This window comes from Trichosurus vulpecula, chromosome 7 (genome assembly GCF_011100635.1).
Source record: "Trichosurus vulpecula isolate mTriVul1 chromosome 7, mTriVul1.pri, whole genome shotgun sequence".
NCBI classification, from domain to species: domain Eukaryota; kingdom Metazoa; phylum Chordata; class Mammalia; order Diprotodontia; family Phalangeridae; genus Trichosurus; species Trichosurus vulpecula.
The window spans coordinates 21,531,220-21,550,064 of record NC_050579.1 but is presented as its reverse complement, the minus strand read 5'-3'; the positions used below and the strand labels follow the sequence as shown (position 1 = coordinate 21,550,064).

General features: G+C 41.0%; 1 protein-coding gene across 2 annotated transcripts in view; it reads left to right on the top strand.

The window, feature by feature from the left end:
• Nucleotides 1-18,845, top strand: part of BAZ1B (bromodomain adjacent to zinc finger domain 1B) — a 57,286-nt gene that overhangs the window by 23,772 nt on the left and 14,669 nt on the right. For both annotated transcript variants that reach the window (XM_036766883.1, XM_036766884.1), the window contains exons 7-11: nucleotides 11,784-13,488; nucleotides 15,117-15,255; nucleotides 15,686-15,819; nucleotides 17,508-17,613; nucleotides 18,014-18,112. In XM_036766883.1, the coding sequence (XP_036622778.1) occupies nucleotides 11,784-13,488; nucleotides 15,117-15,255; nucleotides 15,686-15,819; nucleotides 17,508-17,613; nucleotides 18,014-18,112 (2,183 nt within the window). The remainder of the gene's footprint in view (nucleotides 1-11,783; nucleotides 13,489-15,116; nucleotides 15,256-15,685; nucleotides 15,820-17,507; nucleotides 17,614-18,013; nucleotides 18,113-18,845) is intronic.

Genomic DNA, 18,845 nt, shown 5'->3' with positions numbered 1-18,845 from the left:
TATTGGCAAGAAATGTAGCTACCAAAATGACCAGTGTAGTTTTGTCTTCTCTGATGTTTCGGCTGGTTAGCAAGATGACAGATCAATTAGTGACTGAATCTTCATGCCTAGATCATCAACTGCACTTGGCAGGAACCTTAATTTGATTAGTATCTTTCTTGCCATCATTTAGTGCTTCGTGGGCAGTGGGTATCCACTTAATTCAAATTGGAAGCATGTCCCCCTCTGGTTTGTTCCTTTGGATCAAGTGGTGGGGAAATGTGAAACCTGAGCATCTTGACCTTTACGGCACCATCCTGAGTCTATTCTAGCGGCTGTCCTTTCTTTAAAGATGTGTCTTTGGATGGTATAGTTGGTGGAGATATTTAGTTATTTAGTTGGGATTATTTAGTTATTTTACTTATTTAGATGTAAATTATTAACTCCTATTGCATGATTTATACTGGCTTAACATCATCATTTAACAGTAAATGATGTTTCTCATCTCTTCTGCAAATAACATTGCTAGATTAGGGAGACCTCGATACAAGAAAACAACAATATATACCTTGGCCTGACATTTTTCTTTTAGTAAAATATTTTGTCTCTTGAATTTTTGTGTTAGAGACCAGGGCAAGAGGCACTTGTTCAATTAATTATAATAATTTCAGTTTCCCCTCTAGTGAACTTATTTCTGATGCCCTTTTAATCTAAAACATTTTCTTTTCAATTCATTTTTGAAACATTCAATGAGGCAAATTAAGTATCATGTAACATGCCTGCCATAGGAGCAAGAGCATCACAAGGGGAGCTGAGAATTGTTAGCAGGATCTTTTGCCTTCACAGCAACGCTGTGAGGAAAAAGTATTACTGTGCCCATTTTACAGATTAGAAAAAGTGAGGCCTCAATGCTAATGGCTGAGGCAGGTTTGAGCCCAGAATGCTAAATGTGGCTAGCTCATGCTCTTGAGTTTAATTTGAGCATACTGTCACCAACCAATAAGTTAAATTTTATGTATGAACCCAGTACTAACAGAAGTTTTATTGATATAATTCATTTATTAATGACATATAAGTCTAAAGCAAATGGCAGTGATGGTGGCTGGTAGTTGTAATAGTTTATTCTTACTGTTAATGTTACTGTTACTAAAACATGTCATTAGACAACAACCTGTCAGGGAAGGCTTTTGTTTAAACGATGGCTATTATCAAACATCATGTGTTTATTATGGCTAAACATCAAGTGTTTATTAAATATCTGCTGGGTATCAGTTATGTGGGTGTATCAGTTGTATCAGGTGCTGAGGCTACAAGGAGAAAGAGCAAGGCAGCCCCTGTTCTCAGGAAGCTTTCCTTCCAGTGACATAAATACTTTGTAAATATCTGTGGAGAATAAAAATTTGGCTACGAGGTAGTTTATGAGGCTTCAGGAAAGAAGAGAGGGAGGGCATTCCACAGACTGGGGATAAGCCCAGCAAAGGCAGGGAGGAAGTGTTGTATGTGAGGAACAGAGAGAAGGCCAGGTCATCTGGGTGACTGCAGTGAGTTTTGGAAGATAATTGGGACAAGGTTGGGAAGGGTTTTGAAAGCTAAATAAATGTACTTGTGTTTGCCAGAAGCAGTAGAGAAGCCGTTAGACTTTCAACAGGGGAGTGATGTGGTCTCATCTCAGAAATTTGTGGCAGGGAGACCAGGTAGCGAATAGTTGAAGTAATCTGGGCAAGACATGATGAGGGGCTGAACTAAGACCGTGGGCCCCGTGAGTAGAGAAGTGTTGGACGTGAAAGGTTTTATGGGTATTACAAATGGCAACATTCAGTAACCAGTCATTTCCATGCCAGGAACGAGTGAGAAATCCTGCCAGAGTCCCAAACTTGGGAGACTGGAAAAATGGTGGCACCTTTGATAGATGGAGGAGTATAGAAGAAGGAAAGGTTTTGGGAGAAATAGTTTCAATATGTTTAGTCTGAAAATGGCCATCAGACAGTTGGTGATGTGAGTCTAAATGACTAATGGAGAGTGAGAATTAAATCCATGGGAACTGAAGGGAGAACCTACAGAGCCCAGAACAGAGACATGGCGAACAACACCAAGGCTCCTGAAATGATGAGCCACCAAAGAAGTCCAAGAAACGTGTCTGAAAGGCAAGAGGGATGTCATGTCAACCCAGAATGGAGAGAGGGTATCCAGGAGGAGAAGGGTGGTCAGGAAGGATACAGACTGAGAAAAGGCCAGCCAGCAGCCACTTAAGATTTAAGACAATGTTCATGCATTGAGTAAGCCCTGGGGACACAAAAGTAAGGACCCTTCCAAAAAACAAAAGTCTGCTCTAAGGGAACCTGCATTCTAATTGGGGTGGAGAATCTGTAAATAACTGATTTCATGTAAGACCTTGCTACAAACTAGATGGTAGGAGCACTGCTAGCTGGAGGCATCAGGAAAGGCCTCCTGCAGAAGGTAGGATTTGAGTTGAGTCTTGAAGGAAGACAGGGGAGAGATCATTCTGGGTATGGGGGACATTCAAAGGCCCAGAGTAGGAGATGAAACTGGTGTACAAGGAACTTCAAGTAAGCCATTATTGCTGGGTCATAGAGTTCAAGAAGCAATGGAAAGTGAAGGAGGCGCTAAGGTTGGAAATAGCTTTAAATGCCAGACAGAAGAGTTTATATTTCATCCTGGAGGTATTAGGGAGCAGTGGAAGTTAGAGTAGGGGGAGTGGCATGGTCATTCCTGTCGTTTGGGAAAATCACCTTAGCATCTGAGCAAAGGATGACTTGGGAGAGGGAAAAAGCTTGAGGCAAGGAGAGCATGAGAAGGCTATCTTAGCATTCCAGATGAGAGCTGACCAGGGCCTGACTGTGAGTGGGGAGAAGGGCCATTATGCAAGAGATACTGGCAATTAAGAGAGATTGGTTACTTTGGTTTTGGGGGGTGTTTTTGGAGGGGGGAAAGGCAGGGCAATTTAGGTTAAGTGACTGATTGGTTACTTTGGAGAACAATTTCAGTTGAGTGACGTTGGAATCTAGATTGCAGAGGGCTGAGGAGTGACAGAGGAAGAGGAGCTAGAGATTGGCAGAGAATGGAAAGATTTAGGATGATGACTCGAGGGGATGGTAGGATTTTATAAAGACAGGGTTTTGTTTATTACATTTTTATTTAAGTTTTGAGTTCCAAATTCTATCCTTCCCTTCTCCCTCCCCCCTCCACCCCCGTGAGATAGTAAGCAATCAGATGTAGGTTATACATGTGCAATTATGTATAACATTTCCGTATCAGTCATTTTGTACAAGACAACTTGAATAAAAAAAATTGAAAGTGTAAAATAGCATGCTGCAGTCTGTATTCAAACAGTATCAGTTCTTTCTCTGGAGGTGGGTCCTTATTAGTCCTTTGGGATGGCCTTGGATCATTGTAATGCTGGGAATAGCTAAGTCATTCACAGCTCTTCATCACACAGTATTGCTGTTACTGTGTACAACATTCTCCTGGTTCTGTTGACTTTACTGTGCATCAATTCATGTAAGTCTTTCCAGGCTTTTCTGAAATCATTTTGTTCATTTTTAAGAATGGCAGAGAATCAGGTGTTTGAAGGCAGTTGTAGTGAAGGGTCCATTAGAAAAGACTGAAGATTAGAGAGGATGGTTGAGGTTTAGTCTGCTAGTGAAGACTAGAGGGGTTAGGATCCAAGGGCACATGGACAAATGAAGGGCCTTCTTTTCAAGAGACAGTGTGAGGGAAAGGAGAGAGTGGGAGATACTTTCCATTTTTTTAAGGTGAAGACGTAAGGAAACAAGAGAGTTTAGTCAGTTGGCCTTGGTTTTCTTATTGAAGAAAAGTCCTTGGCCGAGAGAGGGTAGAGTGGTGGAGATGTAGGAGGCTTGAGGTTTGGTTTGGCTAGACTAGCTTCTAGGGAGTGAGATAGGCAGTCAATTAGAAATTCCCTTCCCCCACCTCTCCCATTGAGTTGATTATGCTAAGTGGGGGGTGGTTTTATACTTTTTCAGATACCCCTGAGTCCAGCCATGCCGGCTCCCACTCGGCTGTGACTGCCCAGCATGCCCTATGCTGAGATGATCCAGCTGCTGAAGGACTCTGCTCACCCAGGGAGCCGGCCATTTGGGAGGGGGTTGGGTGAGTCCATTTTTTTGCTTTTTAAAAATATATGGTGTGGCTTAAAAACATCACACCTTCTAAATCAAAGGGGTTACTGGACAATCTTGCTCACCCTCAAAGCCAACTGTTCCAGCGGCTCTCTAATATCCTTGAAGCAAACTGCAGCATTTTAGGCCTGGCTGGAATGGAAAGCAGGACTTAGGAGAACCTGATACCAACTTTGAGAAATTTATCAGCTACATTAATTTGTGGGGACAGAGTAGGCTTATTTTTTTCTTTATTGTTTATTTTTAACATTTAAAAAATTTTTGAGTTCCAGAGTCTCTCCCTTCCCTACCCGCTGAGAAGTCAAACTGTATATCAGTTATATATGTAAAATCGTGCAAGACATTTTCATGTTAGACGTATCAAGCAAATTATACTTGAATTTGTGTTTCGAGTTGATCGGTTCTCTCTGGAGGTAGATAGCATTTTGTCATCATGAGTCCTTTGGAATTGTTTGGGATCATTGTATTATTGATCAGAGTAACCGTCTTTAGCTGATCATCATCACAACATCACTATTACTGTGCACAGTGATTCCCCCTGCTTTTCTCACTTCACTTTGCATCATCAGTTCATGGAAGTCTTCCTAGGTTTTTCTGAAAGCATCCTGTTCCTCACTTATTAGAGCATAGTAGTACTCTATCACAACCATATATCATAACTCGTTCAGCTGCTGTCTGATTGATGTGCATCCAAGTTCTTTACCACCACACAAAGGGCTACTACAAATATTTTTGTTCATAGAGGTCCTCTTCCTTTTTCTTTGATCTCTTTGAGGTACAGACTTAGTGGTGGTGTTGCTGGGTCAGAAGGTATGCCTAATTTTATAGCCCTTTGGGTATAGTTCTAGATTGTTTTCCAGAGTGGTTGGACCCCTTCACTATTCCACCAACAGTTCGTTAGTTGTCCCTATTTTCCCTCATCCTCTCCAAGCATTTGTTATTTCTTATAGGTATAAAGTGGTATTTCAGAATTGTTTTAATTTCCCTTTCTCTAATCAGTGGTGATTTAGAGCATTTTTTCTCCACATGACTATAGATAGCTTTGATTTCTTCTGAAAACTTGCTGTTTCCATCCTTTTACCACTTATTATTGGGTACTGGCTCTTATTTTTATAAATTTAACTCGGTTCCGTGTGTATGGGATATGAGAAATGAAGCCTTCTTCAGAGAAACTTGCTGTAAAATTCTTCGATATTCTTTGTTTTTTATGGTCCCTTTTAGCAAAATGTACTTCCCCCAATTATCTCTTTTAATTAGGTCTATTTTTGCTTTTGTTTTCTTTGAAATCATGATTGCTTACTTCTGCTTTTTTTTATTTACTTCAGCTGAAGCATAGTAGATTCTGCTGCAGCTGTTTATTCTAACTCTGTGTGTGTCTTTCTGTTTGAAATGTCTCTTGAACACGCTTGTACACACTGTTGGATTCTGATTTCTAGTCCATTCTGCTATGTGCTTCCATTTTATGGGTTAGCTCAACCATATTCACATTCACAGGTATGATCATTAACTGCATTTCCCTCCATCCTGTTTTCATCTGTTTATCCTTCTCTATTTTTTTATCTTGTCCCTCCTCAAAAGTCTGTTTTGCTTCAGACCGCTGCCTGCCCACCCCTTTATTCTTATTCCCTTCCCCTCTCATTTTCCTATTGGGTAAGATAGGTTTTTTTTACCCAACTGAGTATGTGTGTATATATGTGTATGTGATATATAAAAATATTAGATTATAATATATAATGATTTATTATATTACATTCACACATTAGTTATATTATTGAAACATAACATATAATAAAATAATATATAATATATTCTTCTATCTTTGGACCAGTTCCAATGAGTAAGGTTTAAAAACGCATTGCCCACCCCTAACCTGACTTCTGTTTTCCTCTCCACTAGAAAAGTTTTTCCTTGTGCTCCCCTTTTATGTGAGAAAATTTTCCCCATTCTACTTCTTCCTTCCCCATTCTCTCAGTACATCCTTCTTCCTCACCGTTATATTCTTCTTCTTCTTTTTTTTTTTTTTTTGGAGATCTTCCAAACATAATTGACTCACATCCATCCCCTCTTGTCTGTGTCGACTCCTTTAAACTGCTCTAATAATGATAAAGTTCTTAGGAGTTACATGTATCATCCCATATAGAAATGTAAACCATTTAACTTTGAGTCCCTTATGATTATTCTTTCATGTTTACGTTTATGCTTCTCTTGAGTCTTCTGTTTGAATGTCAGCTTTTCTATTCAGCTATGGTCTTTTCATCAGGAATGCTTGGGAGTCCTCTATTTCATTAAATGTCCATTTTTCCCCCCTGAAAGATTATACTCAGTTTTCCTGGGTAGGTGACTCTTAGTTGTAATCCTAGCTCCTTTGCCATCCGGAATATTATATTCCAAGCCCTCTGATCCTTAAATTTTGTCATTGTTATTAAGTTGTTTCAGTTGTGTCTGACTCTTTGTGGCCCATTTGGGGTTTCCTTGGCAAAGATACTAGAGGAGTTTGCCATTTCCTTCTCTAGCTCATTTTACAGATGAGCAAACTGAGGCAAACAAGGTTAAATGACTTGCCCAGGGTCACACAACTGATAAGTGTCTGAGGCCAGATTTAAACTCAGGAAGATGAGTCTTCCTGACTCCAGGCCTGGTGCACTATCCATTGCGCCATGTAGCTGCCTTTTAGGATAAATTATTGTTAAAGATAGTGGTCCATTTTCCTAAAATTTTTACAGAGGAGAACAGAGCTCTTGTTTTTTCCTCAAGCTTCCCAGATGACTGTTGCCTCTACTGGATTATTCTTTGGTATAGTGCCATGAGAGGTGGCCTAGCCTAGTGGTTTGAGTGCCAGGGTTCTCACCAGAAGAGACAAGTTCAGGTCCTACCTCTGATTACTTTATTTCTGTAACCATAGGCATGCTCTTTCACAATTGGTAACAGTTTTTTCATTTCTAAAACAAAAACAATAATACTGACATTATTTCGTCCCAGTGGGCTTGTTGTGCAGCTCAGATGACATCTAGGTAAAGCATTTTTCATACTTATTTTTCCCTAAAATTTGTTTTGTTGTCTTTGTACTTTCTGAACCTATATTTTCCTTTTTATCCTTCTCTCAGCAAGCCACCCTCCTAACTTATAGGTTTTGGTTTTTAGTTTTCTTATTAGAGATCTGAAACATTCTTTCATGATTGTTAATAGTTTTGCAGTTCTTTAGAGGATGGTTCGTATTTTTTTGCCATTTATCTATTTGGAAATGGGTTTTGGTTGTATTTCTGTCTATACATCTTATATGCCAAAAACTTATCTGAGAAATTTGCTACAAGGAATTTTTTCCCTCCTGGCAAAACCCTCTTCCTTTTTTTCTTAGTTGTACTAATTTTGGTTGTGCAAAAACTTTTCAGTCTCCTGCAATCAAAATTAATTGTTTTGTCTTTTGTAATTTCCTCCATTCCTTGTTTGGTGAAGAATTCTGCCTATTGCTGTCACAGGTGTATAATCCGGTCCTTTTCTGTGTTTTTTTTTAATTGTATTATCTTTAATATTGAAGTCATATCCATTTTGAATTTCCATTTCCTGTTAACCATTTTGTTCTTTCCTAGCTAAAAGGTCAGTTTTCTTGGAGAAAATGAAAGCAGAGCTGGAGTTGTCATTGTGCCTTCTCCTCGTCTTCATTTGGCATCCTCATCCCATTCATATTTTCATGTTTCTAATTTGTCCCCTTCTGCCACTGCTGGAAAAACTGGAAGGCAAGCTGGCAGAAATTAAACTTAGAGAAGTATTTTATACCATATTCCACAATAAGTTCAAAATTATTACATGATTTGAATATCAAAGATAATACAATCTTTTGAAAATTAGAGAAGCTCTTTGCTAACTTTAAAGCCTCTATTAGTGCTGGATATTATAGTATGAACTGATCTGAGCCTCAAAGGAAAAAAATATTAAAAGAGTTATTCCAGGGAAGGGTGTGTTCACATGTAGGAAGGCATAGAGAGGGGAAGGAGTATGGTCCAGCACAGTGAAGTATTTGCCAGACTCCAGTAGACTCATTATTTTGGCACATGATTGTGGCTGAAGTTTCTTGGGGTAAGTATTTGCGGGGGAAGGAGAGGGAGTCAGTGCCAGGATTAGTTGTTTTTTTTTTATCCAGTGGGCCATTTGAGCCCAATGAAGGTTCTTAAAGGAGTACTGCTCTAAGATTGATGTTTGGCAATAGTTTTACAGGATGGATTAGAAGGGAGATGAAGAGACTTAGAGGCAGGAGACCTCTGGGGAACTGGTTGCATGATCATTCAGGCTTGAATTGGTGAATGTTTAGACTGTTGCTGAGAATGGAAAGGAGAGGCACTGATCTAGGACATTTGTTGAATCTATAGAACTTAGATTAGTTAGTGACAGTGGGAAGAAAAAGAAGGAACTGGGTTTTGAATTTGGATAACTTGGAATCCTGGTGCCATTAGTAGCAGAGAATTTTGGAGACAGGGAAGTGGATAATATGCCTTAAATGCTATGTCCCTGTAGGTTCACGTTCTAGGCCTTCCTGAGGATTCCCCCATTTTCCAGGTTGCTTCCTAATAGGTGATGAGCTGTGTTTCACCCACTAATTCTGTACTTCACTGTGATTTTTAAAAATTCCTTTAGTGCTCACACCTATTGATTTAGATTTTAGTTCTTATTAAGCATTAGTCTCTCCAGTTCCTTGGCTTTTTGTTTGATTGTTGCTTTTCTCTTAATATTAGTGATTCAGAACATTTTTCTCGTATTGTTTGTCAGTAGCTTGCTTTGCTTCTCTTGAACTACTTGTTCGTATCCTTTGTTTTAGTGACAAGACCTCCTCCCCAGCCCCTCAGCAAGCATTGTAAAGCAAATAGCCAGTCACTTTGTCTAGATTTTACTCTGGTGGTTTGTTGATCCAATCTTCATAGCTATTGGATTTGAAATGTATTAGTCCAGGCAGATATTTCTCAGCTACATTTCTTCTTCTTCTTCTTCTTTTTTTTGGGGGGGGGGCAGGGCATTTGGGGGTAAGTGACTTGCCCAAGGTCACACGGCTAGTACATGTGTCAAGTGTCTGAGGCTGGATTTGAACTCAGGTCCTCCTGACTCCTGGGCCAGTGTTCTACTCACTGTGCCGCCTAGTTGCCCCATCAGCTACATTTCTGAGATTTTCTTTTTTTTATTAAGGATTTCTTGGTTTGTGCAACAGTGTCTTTTTCAACTGTCTAGTTTGGAGTATTTTTTTTTTCTTCAGAATGGAGTACCCTTGAAAACCTTGACCACAAATATTTACTGGCAGATTATATTTTTAATTGTAATTGTAAATGTATGGGAACTTTATTTGTAAACAGTGGAAAACTGCTATGCTGTACCTAGCAGTCATGCTTTTTGACTAATGATCCTACCTTTAAAGCATTTTTAATGATTTCTCCAAATATGTGACAGGTAGAGATTATTGAATATTTTCTGTATATTTAGTGTATTCATGGAATCTTAACACTAGAAGAAACATAAAATCATCTAGCTAGGGGTGGGGAACCTGCAGCCTCAAGGCCACATGTGGGCCTGTAGGTCCTCAAGTGCGGCCTTTTGACTGAATCCAAACTTCACGGAGCAAAGGTTCCCCACCCCTGATTCTAGTCTCACATAGTTCAGAAATCCCCCAGTATCCTTGGCAAATGATTATTCCATCTAGTTTGAACCTCCTCACAGGACATCGAGTTTCTTCCTTGTTTGATTGCTCAGTGTTAGAAATGTACTCTGCCCTAAAAATGGAAGGGATATAGATCAATCTAAGTTAAAGCTAAATTTTACACTTAGCTTTCTAATTAAAAAAAAGGGCTACAAGAAGCCACTTCTGTCCACTCCCGTGCAGGGGTGAGATATCCACAGGTAGAGAACATTATGTTTTCACTTTTTTGTTGTGTTCATTGGGGTTTTGCTTGTTTTTTCCTTTTTCAAAAATATTCTAAAGCTTCCAGGGAAGAGAGGGGGCTTCAGGGAGAAATTTGGATGATATAAAACCAAAGATTTCAATAGCATTAAAAAAAAATTCAAGAGGATTCCTTTTTTTGTGAAACAAAGCCCATAATAAAGATCTTTTTCTAGTGGAGTTTCAGTATATTTGGAGATGTAATTCACAATTTGAGGCTACACTTCAAGGTTTTCCACTAATCTGCCCTCCCTTTGATTCTTGATGTGACAGAAAGTCAGTGCACATGGGCCGAGTCATCAAGGGTGCTCCCTATACAACAATCCCTGGTAGTTAAAATCAACTTGATAAATTCATGATGGCAGAGAACAGGAGTTTCAGTAGTTAGGAACAAGTAAGCCAAATAACACTGGTCTTCTGATGGGTGGTTTTACTTGTACTTAATGAAGGATGGGCCTGACCCTGCAGAAATTCATTGTACTTCACATAAGATAGTGAAATCTCACTCTCAGTCCTTCGGTAGGGCAGTAAGGGAGAAAGCTGGGAAGCATCGTTTTCTTCATTCTGCTCACTGTGTAACTCGTCCATGTGCTGGCCTGTAGGCCATGCTGCTGCCCTTCACAAAAGGTTTTTCTATGTTTTTTCTTTAAAAGGGGAGTTATAAAATATGAAGTGGCTAATTGTAATTGTGAAATGCAAAAAAAATTAGTATATCTAGGAGAAGAAAAGAAATGGCAGCTAGAGAAAAACATAGTAGACACAATGCTGAGAGCTAAGGCAAATTAGAAAATTAATTTCAGGGAAGAATTTAGAATATCCATGGAAATAATGAAAAAGCACAGAATAAAGATGAAATAGTGCTACCAGGCCTCAAACTATGCTATATTATAAAGTAGGAATCATCAAAACCATTTGGTACCAGGTTAAAAAATCAAAAATAGATCAATGGACCAGAATAGACAAGGGAGAATCAGCAATTATGTAATTCAGTAACTTGGTGTTAAATCCAAAGACAGATTACTTAGGAAGGAACTCTCTACTTGCTAAGAACTGCTAAAAAACTCAGAGACTGGCAGAAATCAGGCTCAGACCAATTCCTCACACCAGGGATTCTTTACCTTTCTTGTGTCTCAGAATGTTTTCAAATGTATAAAATCAAATACATAGAATTACCCTCCCCCCCACCAAAAAAATAAGGATAGGGATGTAATTTTTTTTTCCTATGCAGGTCATCAGACCCCTCCAATCTATCCATGGACCCCAGGTTAAGAACGCTGTCTTATGCCATGTTCTATAATAAATGCAAAATGAATATGTGGTGTTATTATTAAAGATCATGAGTGTGAACTGTACAGGTCTTGAGCAGTAAGGATGGACCTTCTTGCTTTTATCAGTGCCAGGCAATGTTCCTACATGTTTGTAGACAGTTTTCTTGCACTGAAAGCTTGGTAACCATGAGAGTAGTCTCTCTTGCTTGCCTACAGCATAAGGTATGGAAAGTCCATGCAAAGGATCTGACTGTTACTCCTGTTCTGACTGAACGTGGTGAAAACCATCACTGGCAGAAACTGTTGGAACATTGGCGTTTGTACTTTTACTTTATGAGGGGTTTGCTGTCTCTGAAGTGAAATAATTTGACCATACCTGTATAGTTAATGAAAAGAACACATTAGATAGTCATCATTGCTTTTCTTTGAATTAATTTCATTTCTCTTCTTTAATTCTAGTACATGACTCTCAATCCTTCTACAAAGAGGAAAAATATTACATCTCCTGATCGGAAGCCCTCTAAGAAGCTGAAGACTGAGAGCTCTTCAGTGAACCAGGTGCTGAACCCCACATTATGGTGCCATGTTCACCTAAAGAAGTCCTTGAATGGCTCTCCCCTAAAAGTAAAGAACTCAAAGAATTCCAAGTCTCCTGAGGAACAGCTGGAGGAGATGATGAAGATGATGTCTCCTGGGAAATTAAATACCACGTTTCACATTCCCAAAAAGGGCCCCATCTCCAAAAAGTTAGGGAAGAACGGGGACAAACCCTTGAAAACAAAGGGTAGGAGCAAAGGCATTTTAAATGGACAGAAATCTCCCGGAAAATCTAAATCCCCCAAAAAGGGCTTGAAGACACCCAAAACCAAAATGAAGCAGATGACCCTACTAGACATGGCCAAGGGTACCCAGAAAATGACTCGAACTCCTCGGAGCTCTGGGGGCACGCCCAGGTCTTCCAACAAGCCCCATAAGCACCTCCCTCCTGCTGCCCTCCACCTCATTGCCTACTACAAGGAGAACAAAGACCGGGAGGACAAGAAGAGCGCCCTGTCATGCGTTATCTCCAAAACAGCCCGGCTGCTTTCCAACGAAGATCGCGCCCGCCTTCCTGAAGAGCTCCGTGTCTTAGTTCAAAAGCGCTATGAGCTTCTGGAGCATAAGAAGAAGTGGGCTTCGATGTCTGAAGAACAGCGCAAGGAGTATTTGAAAAAGAAACGGGAGGAGTTGAAGGAGAAGCTGAAAGAGAAAGCCAAGGAACGGAAAGAGAAAGAAATGTTGGAGAGACTGGAGAAGCAGAGGCGTTATGAGGACCAAGAGCTGACAGGCAAGAGCCTGCCCTCTTTCCGGCTGGTGGATACCCCCGAAGGACTTCCCAACACCCTCTTTGGGGACGTTGCTATGGTGGTCGAATTCTTGAGCTGTTACTCTGGGCTGCTCCTGCCTGATGCCCAGTACCCCATCACTGCAGTGTCTCTCATGGAGGCCTTGAGTGCTGACAAGGGAGGCTTCTTATACCTGAACAGAGTGCTGGTCATTCTCCTACAAACCCTGCTTCAAGACGAAATTGCTGAGGACTATGGGGAGCTGGGGATGAAGCTCTCTGAGATCCCTCTGACGCTGCACTCTGTATCTGAGCTTGTTCGTCTCTGTTTGCGTAGAACGGATGTGCCTGAGGAGAGTGAGGGCTCGGACACAGTTGATGAAAACAAAGAGACAGCCCCCTTTGAGGACAATGAGGTCCAAGATGAGTTTCTGGAGAAGCTTGAGACTTCTGAGTTTTTTGAGCTGACATCAGAAGAAAAGCTGCAGATCCTAGCTGCCCTCTGCCACCGAATCCTGATGACCTACTCTGTGCAGGACCACATGGAGGCCAAGCAGCAGATGTCAGCAGAGTTGTGGAAGGAGCGACTTGCTGTTCTGAAGGAGGAGAATGACAGGAGACGGGCTGAGAAACAGAAGCGGAAAGAGATGGAAGCCAAAAACAAAGAGAACGGGAAGGAAGAGAATGGGTTGGCCAAATCGGACAAAAAAAAAGAGGTGGCCAAGATCGAGCCGCCGGTAGAAGTGGAGGCAGAGGACATGATCAGTGCCGTGAAGAGCAGGCGTCTGCTGGCCATGCAGGCCAAGAAGGAGCGCGAGATCCAGGAGCGCCAGCTGAGAGGTAACTTTGGAACCTTTGGTCTGTGGCTGCACCCTTGGCCTCCTTTTCTCACTTATTAAAATGTGGAATCAGCTTCCTATCACTACTCGAGGTCTTGAATAGTATTAGATAAGTAATGGCTTCAAAACAACTAGGTCCTCTTATAATGAAAAGAAATATTTTGCATATTGCAGATATTTTCCAGGCCCTGGGTCAGAGAAGGATAGGCAGCTTCTCCCATGTTGTATAGGTACAGTAAGTCACAAACATTACTAATTCACTAGGCTGTCATTTGAGTACTGTGTCTTTGAAATTAAATAATAGCTTCCATTTATTGTTCTAAGGAGTTGAGGGCAGCTGATGTGTAATTCCTAGAATGATGCACCCGGGGGGAAAAAAACAGTTGTTACTGAAAATACTTATTTTCTTTGAAAAATTAATGGCCCTGTTGCAACAGATATTGAGAAACACATGCCAGCAAGGATGTGGTTCAGTAGCTTTATGTATTTCATTTTCTACTTAAACTATTGAAGAAGTTTTGCCCTCTAACTTTTCCTTTCTGTTCCTGCTGTGAAGTCAGAATTCTCTGCTTTGAGAAGTCTTGGTGTGAAAAGAATAGAGGATCACTAATTTAGCATCCTAATTTCCCTGTAGAGGCAGGGAGGAAATGAACTGTGAGCATTTTTCCTAAATACTAATCCGAGATTTTGCAAATAAAGAAATTGGCAAAATCTAAGACACAGAACTGATACGGAACTTGGTGCACATGAAAGTTAATTCAAAACCAGAATTAGAATCCAAGGCGTCTAGTGCAAAAGAAGATGCTGTATCTAGTCCTTTTTTCCTTACCCATTGGTGAGGTCAGCTCTAAGATGCTGGTGCCACCTACCTCCCCTTCTTTTGAGTCATTTTTTAGCTTCCCACCCATCTTGGCTTTACTCAGATGATTCCAAATGTATATTTTGGTTCAGTCAAGAATCCATGCTTCAGGACACTCAACCACGTTGGTCTTGGTGGGGTTTGTTTTGTTTTCTTTTTTAACAGAAGATGAGATTTGTCTTCAGTTATTTTCAAGCCATACTTTGGAGTCCATTCAGTTTTTCCAATCTTTACTATGTTCTTTTACTAGTAACATGTGGTTTGGAACCAGGGTTAAATGTATTGCCATTACCTATATACTGCATTTCCGTATTTCTAAAGTTAAAGTTTATAGATTACAGAAAAGATTTAAAATGAATAGGTGATTGTTTTCTTTTATGGAAATGAGTAGCTCTGGTCCTTAATTTACATATTAATAGATATTTCTTCATATTTCTCCTCAGGCAAAACAAACTGGATAAACTAATACAATGACAGTTTTAATGTTCAGTTTTCACACTATTGAGAGACTGTTTAATTTGACATGGTGGCTTCTTCAGTCTGATCTTTGGGAGATTCCTGCTGCCCCCACAGACAGAAGAGCTTCAGTTTTCATGTATTTGGGATGTTCTTTTATCAATAGCCCTCACTCTGGTTAAATTTTTGGAGGGAATTCAGCATCGATTTGGTTCTGAAAGTGTTATAAAATTATTTTCACTACATGCTAGGATTAATTTCCAAACAAAATATATCTGAAGAAAGCTAGATAATCCCTTTTTATGTCTTAATAGTAAAATTGGAGCGAGAAGCTGAGGAGGAGAGAATCCGGAAGCACAAAGCGGCTGCTGAGAAGACTTTCCAGGAGGGAATCGCCAAGGCCAAGCTGGTCATGCGCAGGACTCCCATTGGCACAGACCGGAACCACAACAGGTGGGCTGGTATGGTGGCCTTCATGGTAGCTAGGAGTGCTGAAATGGATTTTGTTTCTTTTTTGAGATAAGCCTGCTTGTTTAAGAGAGGTTGAGTGGAAGTTTGGGGCCTTGACTCTCCTACTTTGATTAGAAATGAGAGTCTTTTTAAGAAATTCTGATACCCACAATGTATTTTCAGTAATCTTGAAAGTAGCCCAATCCTAGGGTCTGTGGTGGGGAATGGATAGGATGAAATCAAGTGGTAGGAGCTCCTGGGTGGTCTCCTTTGTCGCCCTCTTGAGGAGTATTTCTCCGGAGCTACGAGTAAGGAGCAAGTGCTTTACCAGTGTGGAGGGGATGAATGTCTCGTTGGTGATTTGTCAAGGCTTTTCACGCCATCTATAAATATTCCCTCTGTTTTTTACCTTGTCTATATGCTTGATTTTCAGGTACTGGCTATTTTCAGATGAAGTTCCTGGATTATTCATTGAGAAGGGCTGGGTGCATGATAGCATAGACTACCGATTCACTCCACCTCGAAAAGACAGGACAGACTGTTCTGAGGAGGATTGCAATTCCCGAGGTAAGTGTGGACCTCAGATTCTTTGCTTTACTTCTGGGTTAGGGTAAGTACTGACAAGGGCCCCTCCTAATATAACTGATACATTCTTAGAATTTCCCTCTTTCCCTCCTTTGTTTAAATCTATCTGGTGAGTGTTCTCTAATCTATTGGAAGGCTTTTGAAAGCTGATCCATTTGTTAGGCTGTTTATGTAAATGACAGATGGTTCTCCAACACACCTTGTCTTCTGATTCTCCTGACAGTTCGGTGGGCTGGGTGGGGCAGAAGTGTATTGTCTTCGTGTATGATCAGAGATTCAGGGTTGATGTGGTCTCTATTTCTGTCTCCCTTTTCCTTCTCTCCCTTCAGATGATGTAACTAAACCAGAATTAGGAGGTGATTTGCCCAGGGTCATACAATTTTGTCACCAGAACTAGGCCTTGAACCCAGCACTTTTGACTCCTAGTGCAATGTTCTTTTCATTCTATCTTTTAGCCTTCTGTTATCTGTGTGACAGTGGGCAAATCATGTAACCTCTTGGGGCCTGTTATTGCCTTTTGTCTCTCAAATAAGGGAATTTGGATTAGGGAGCCTCAAAGGCCTCTTCCATCCTTTTAGGAATAATAGGATTTTCATCATGTTATGGGAAAAGCAAACAGATTTTGTTCTAGCTGTGCATGATTGACCACTAGAACAATCCAGTGTACAAAATACTGAGTCATCAAGGTGTTTCCAAGTTGAAATAAGTTAAAGTGCTTTGGGGGCAATTTCTTTTTAAGTATTTTGAAAATTCCTGAGGAGATAAGTCTCATTTTCTGAGGAGAAAATGTTGAGGCAGAATCATGAAGGTTAGGGACTTTTGTGGCCCAGGATGAGATGTTTGACAGTGAGAGTGATGCCAAATTGTTCAAGCATCAGAAAGGAAAAGTGAGCCGCTTTGGGACCAGACTTCTCCAAAGATTTAACCCTGGCTCTGGGGAGTGTTTAAAACGTTCTTCACTGGAAATGTTCCGCTTGGCTGAGTGAGAAGTTTTTCTTTCTTGGTGATCTGAATGTTATAACAGTGAGAAAGTAGAAGTTTGGTGTACTGTAGTGCAACTGAAATTGGATCCTGCCCTCTCTCACCTGAACCCCCGAATAAGAAGTTGAGATGTTCTCGTTCTCAGAGTTCTGAATTAGCTGGACAGTTTCTTTACTTTTCTTTTCTTTCTTTTCAAACTTCAGCATGGAGTGATCAGCTCCTCTCTTTCAGGGATACTTACCTACAGACATCCCCATTCCAACCCCCCATCCCCTTCTTGTCCTTGGCCACATGAGCAAAAGCCAACTCCAGTTCCACACTGGTCCAAATACCAGTGTTCCGTAGTCTGTCCTGATTCAGGGCAACTCTGGTATCTGGCTATCAGAAACCACTCACTCACATTGAGGGCTTCCCTGTGGGCAAAGCACTTTCCATGATAGGCAGACAGTACACAGATTATGGTCCCACTGGTACAGATGAGGAAAAACTAGGACGGGGCTGAGTTGGGTCCTGACCATCTACGGGTTTCCTTTCTTAAAAATCCCATGTTCTTTCCAGCTTGTCCAGTATTAGAGCATGTTTCTGGTCAGGGAAGAAGTCATGGCTTGGCTTGGTACTCTGCATTATAGAAAAGAGCGGCCTGAGGACAGTTGACGTCATTTGATTGAACATGTATACATTTTTCTTAGGTAAAAAAACCAGCCTAGGGAAGAATGCAGGTGTGACCACCCACTCTGGCTCTGCAGCAGAAGGCTCTGTCGAAAGCACTGTGCCCAAGCAAGGACAGAACTTGTGGTAATGTGAAGGCCCATGGCGGGCGCTGCTCCTTTCCTTGGTTCCTTTCTTAATGAAAAATGAAGGAATTTATGGCGGTGTCATCTGAGCCATTCTGGGAACTGTACGTTTCTGGATAGCGTAAGGAGGCAGCATGCTCTGGGGATAAAGGAATGCTTATCCGGTCTTGAGGGTTAGCTGGGTCATCACAGCCAAAGTAACAGTGACTTTGCTTAAAAAAACCCGGGAGTAAGGAATGTGCTGTTGTCCCTAGAGAGTCCATAAGACCGGGATGGAATCAGCCATAACCTTCGACTTGGACTTGGTGGACAGTAGCTCAGTGGCTGGTCCTGGGTTTGTGCTTCTTGTACCTCTCTGGTACCTCTTCTTTTCCAGGACTCAGGTCTTTTCTGTCCTGCAGGTTTTTATGTGATAGCCAAAAGGAACTGGATGAATTGCTGAACTGCCTTCACCCTCAGGGAATAAGGGAAAGCCAGCTGAAGGAGAGACTGCAGAAGAGGTAAAGACAAGCGGCTCCTCTGCCAGGAAATCTTTGCAGCATTTAATATAGCTCCTTACATAGGTTCATCTTACATAGCTGTTCTTAGCATGTCTTGGATTTGTATAAATGTGTGTTAAACCGTATGTTCAGAACCACTCATTTGACATTGAATGCCGGACTCTTAGCACCATCATACGTATCAGGGTGGCCTGATAGAGCATTCATTCAGAAATTGCTCTTGCTGTAGGAAATTTTGGTCTGCTAACAAAATGAGTATTGATACCCCTCATTTTTTGTTAGGTCCACTCTCACCTAACCATGGGGACTTTTTTCTGTAGAGCATAGGCATCTTCTTGGGATATAGAAACGTAAGACTTCTTCGTTAATGAAGGCTTCTATCCATATCCATATATGTATGTATATGTGTGTACATGTGTATTATAGCCTGTGGTGGGCCCTCCCCCCAAGTTTCTGGATGCATGTTTATTTTCATGACTAAACTTAAGTTTGGATCCAAGGTACCACAGAGCCGCTGTTCCATCCCTTACCTCAGGCCCACATTTCAAGGCCTTCAATAGGACTAATCTGCACTGCCACCCTGCCCTAGCAGCCAGCTGATTAAATACATCCCTTTGCTGACTGGAGATTATATTACAGCTGGATACATAGTAGAGATTTTCTCCTTCTCTAATACAGATATATCTAGGCATGGCAAGAATGGGGGGAATAGCCAGTACATGGCATTATCAGA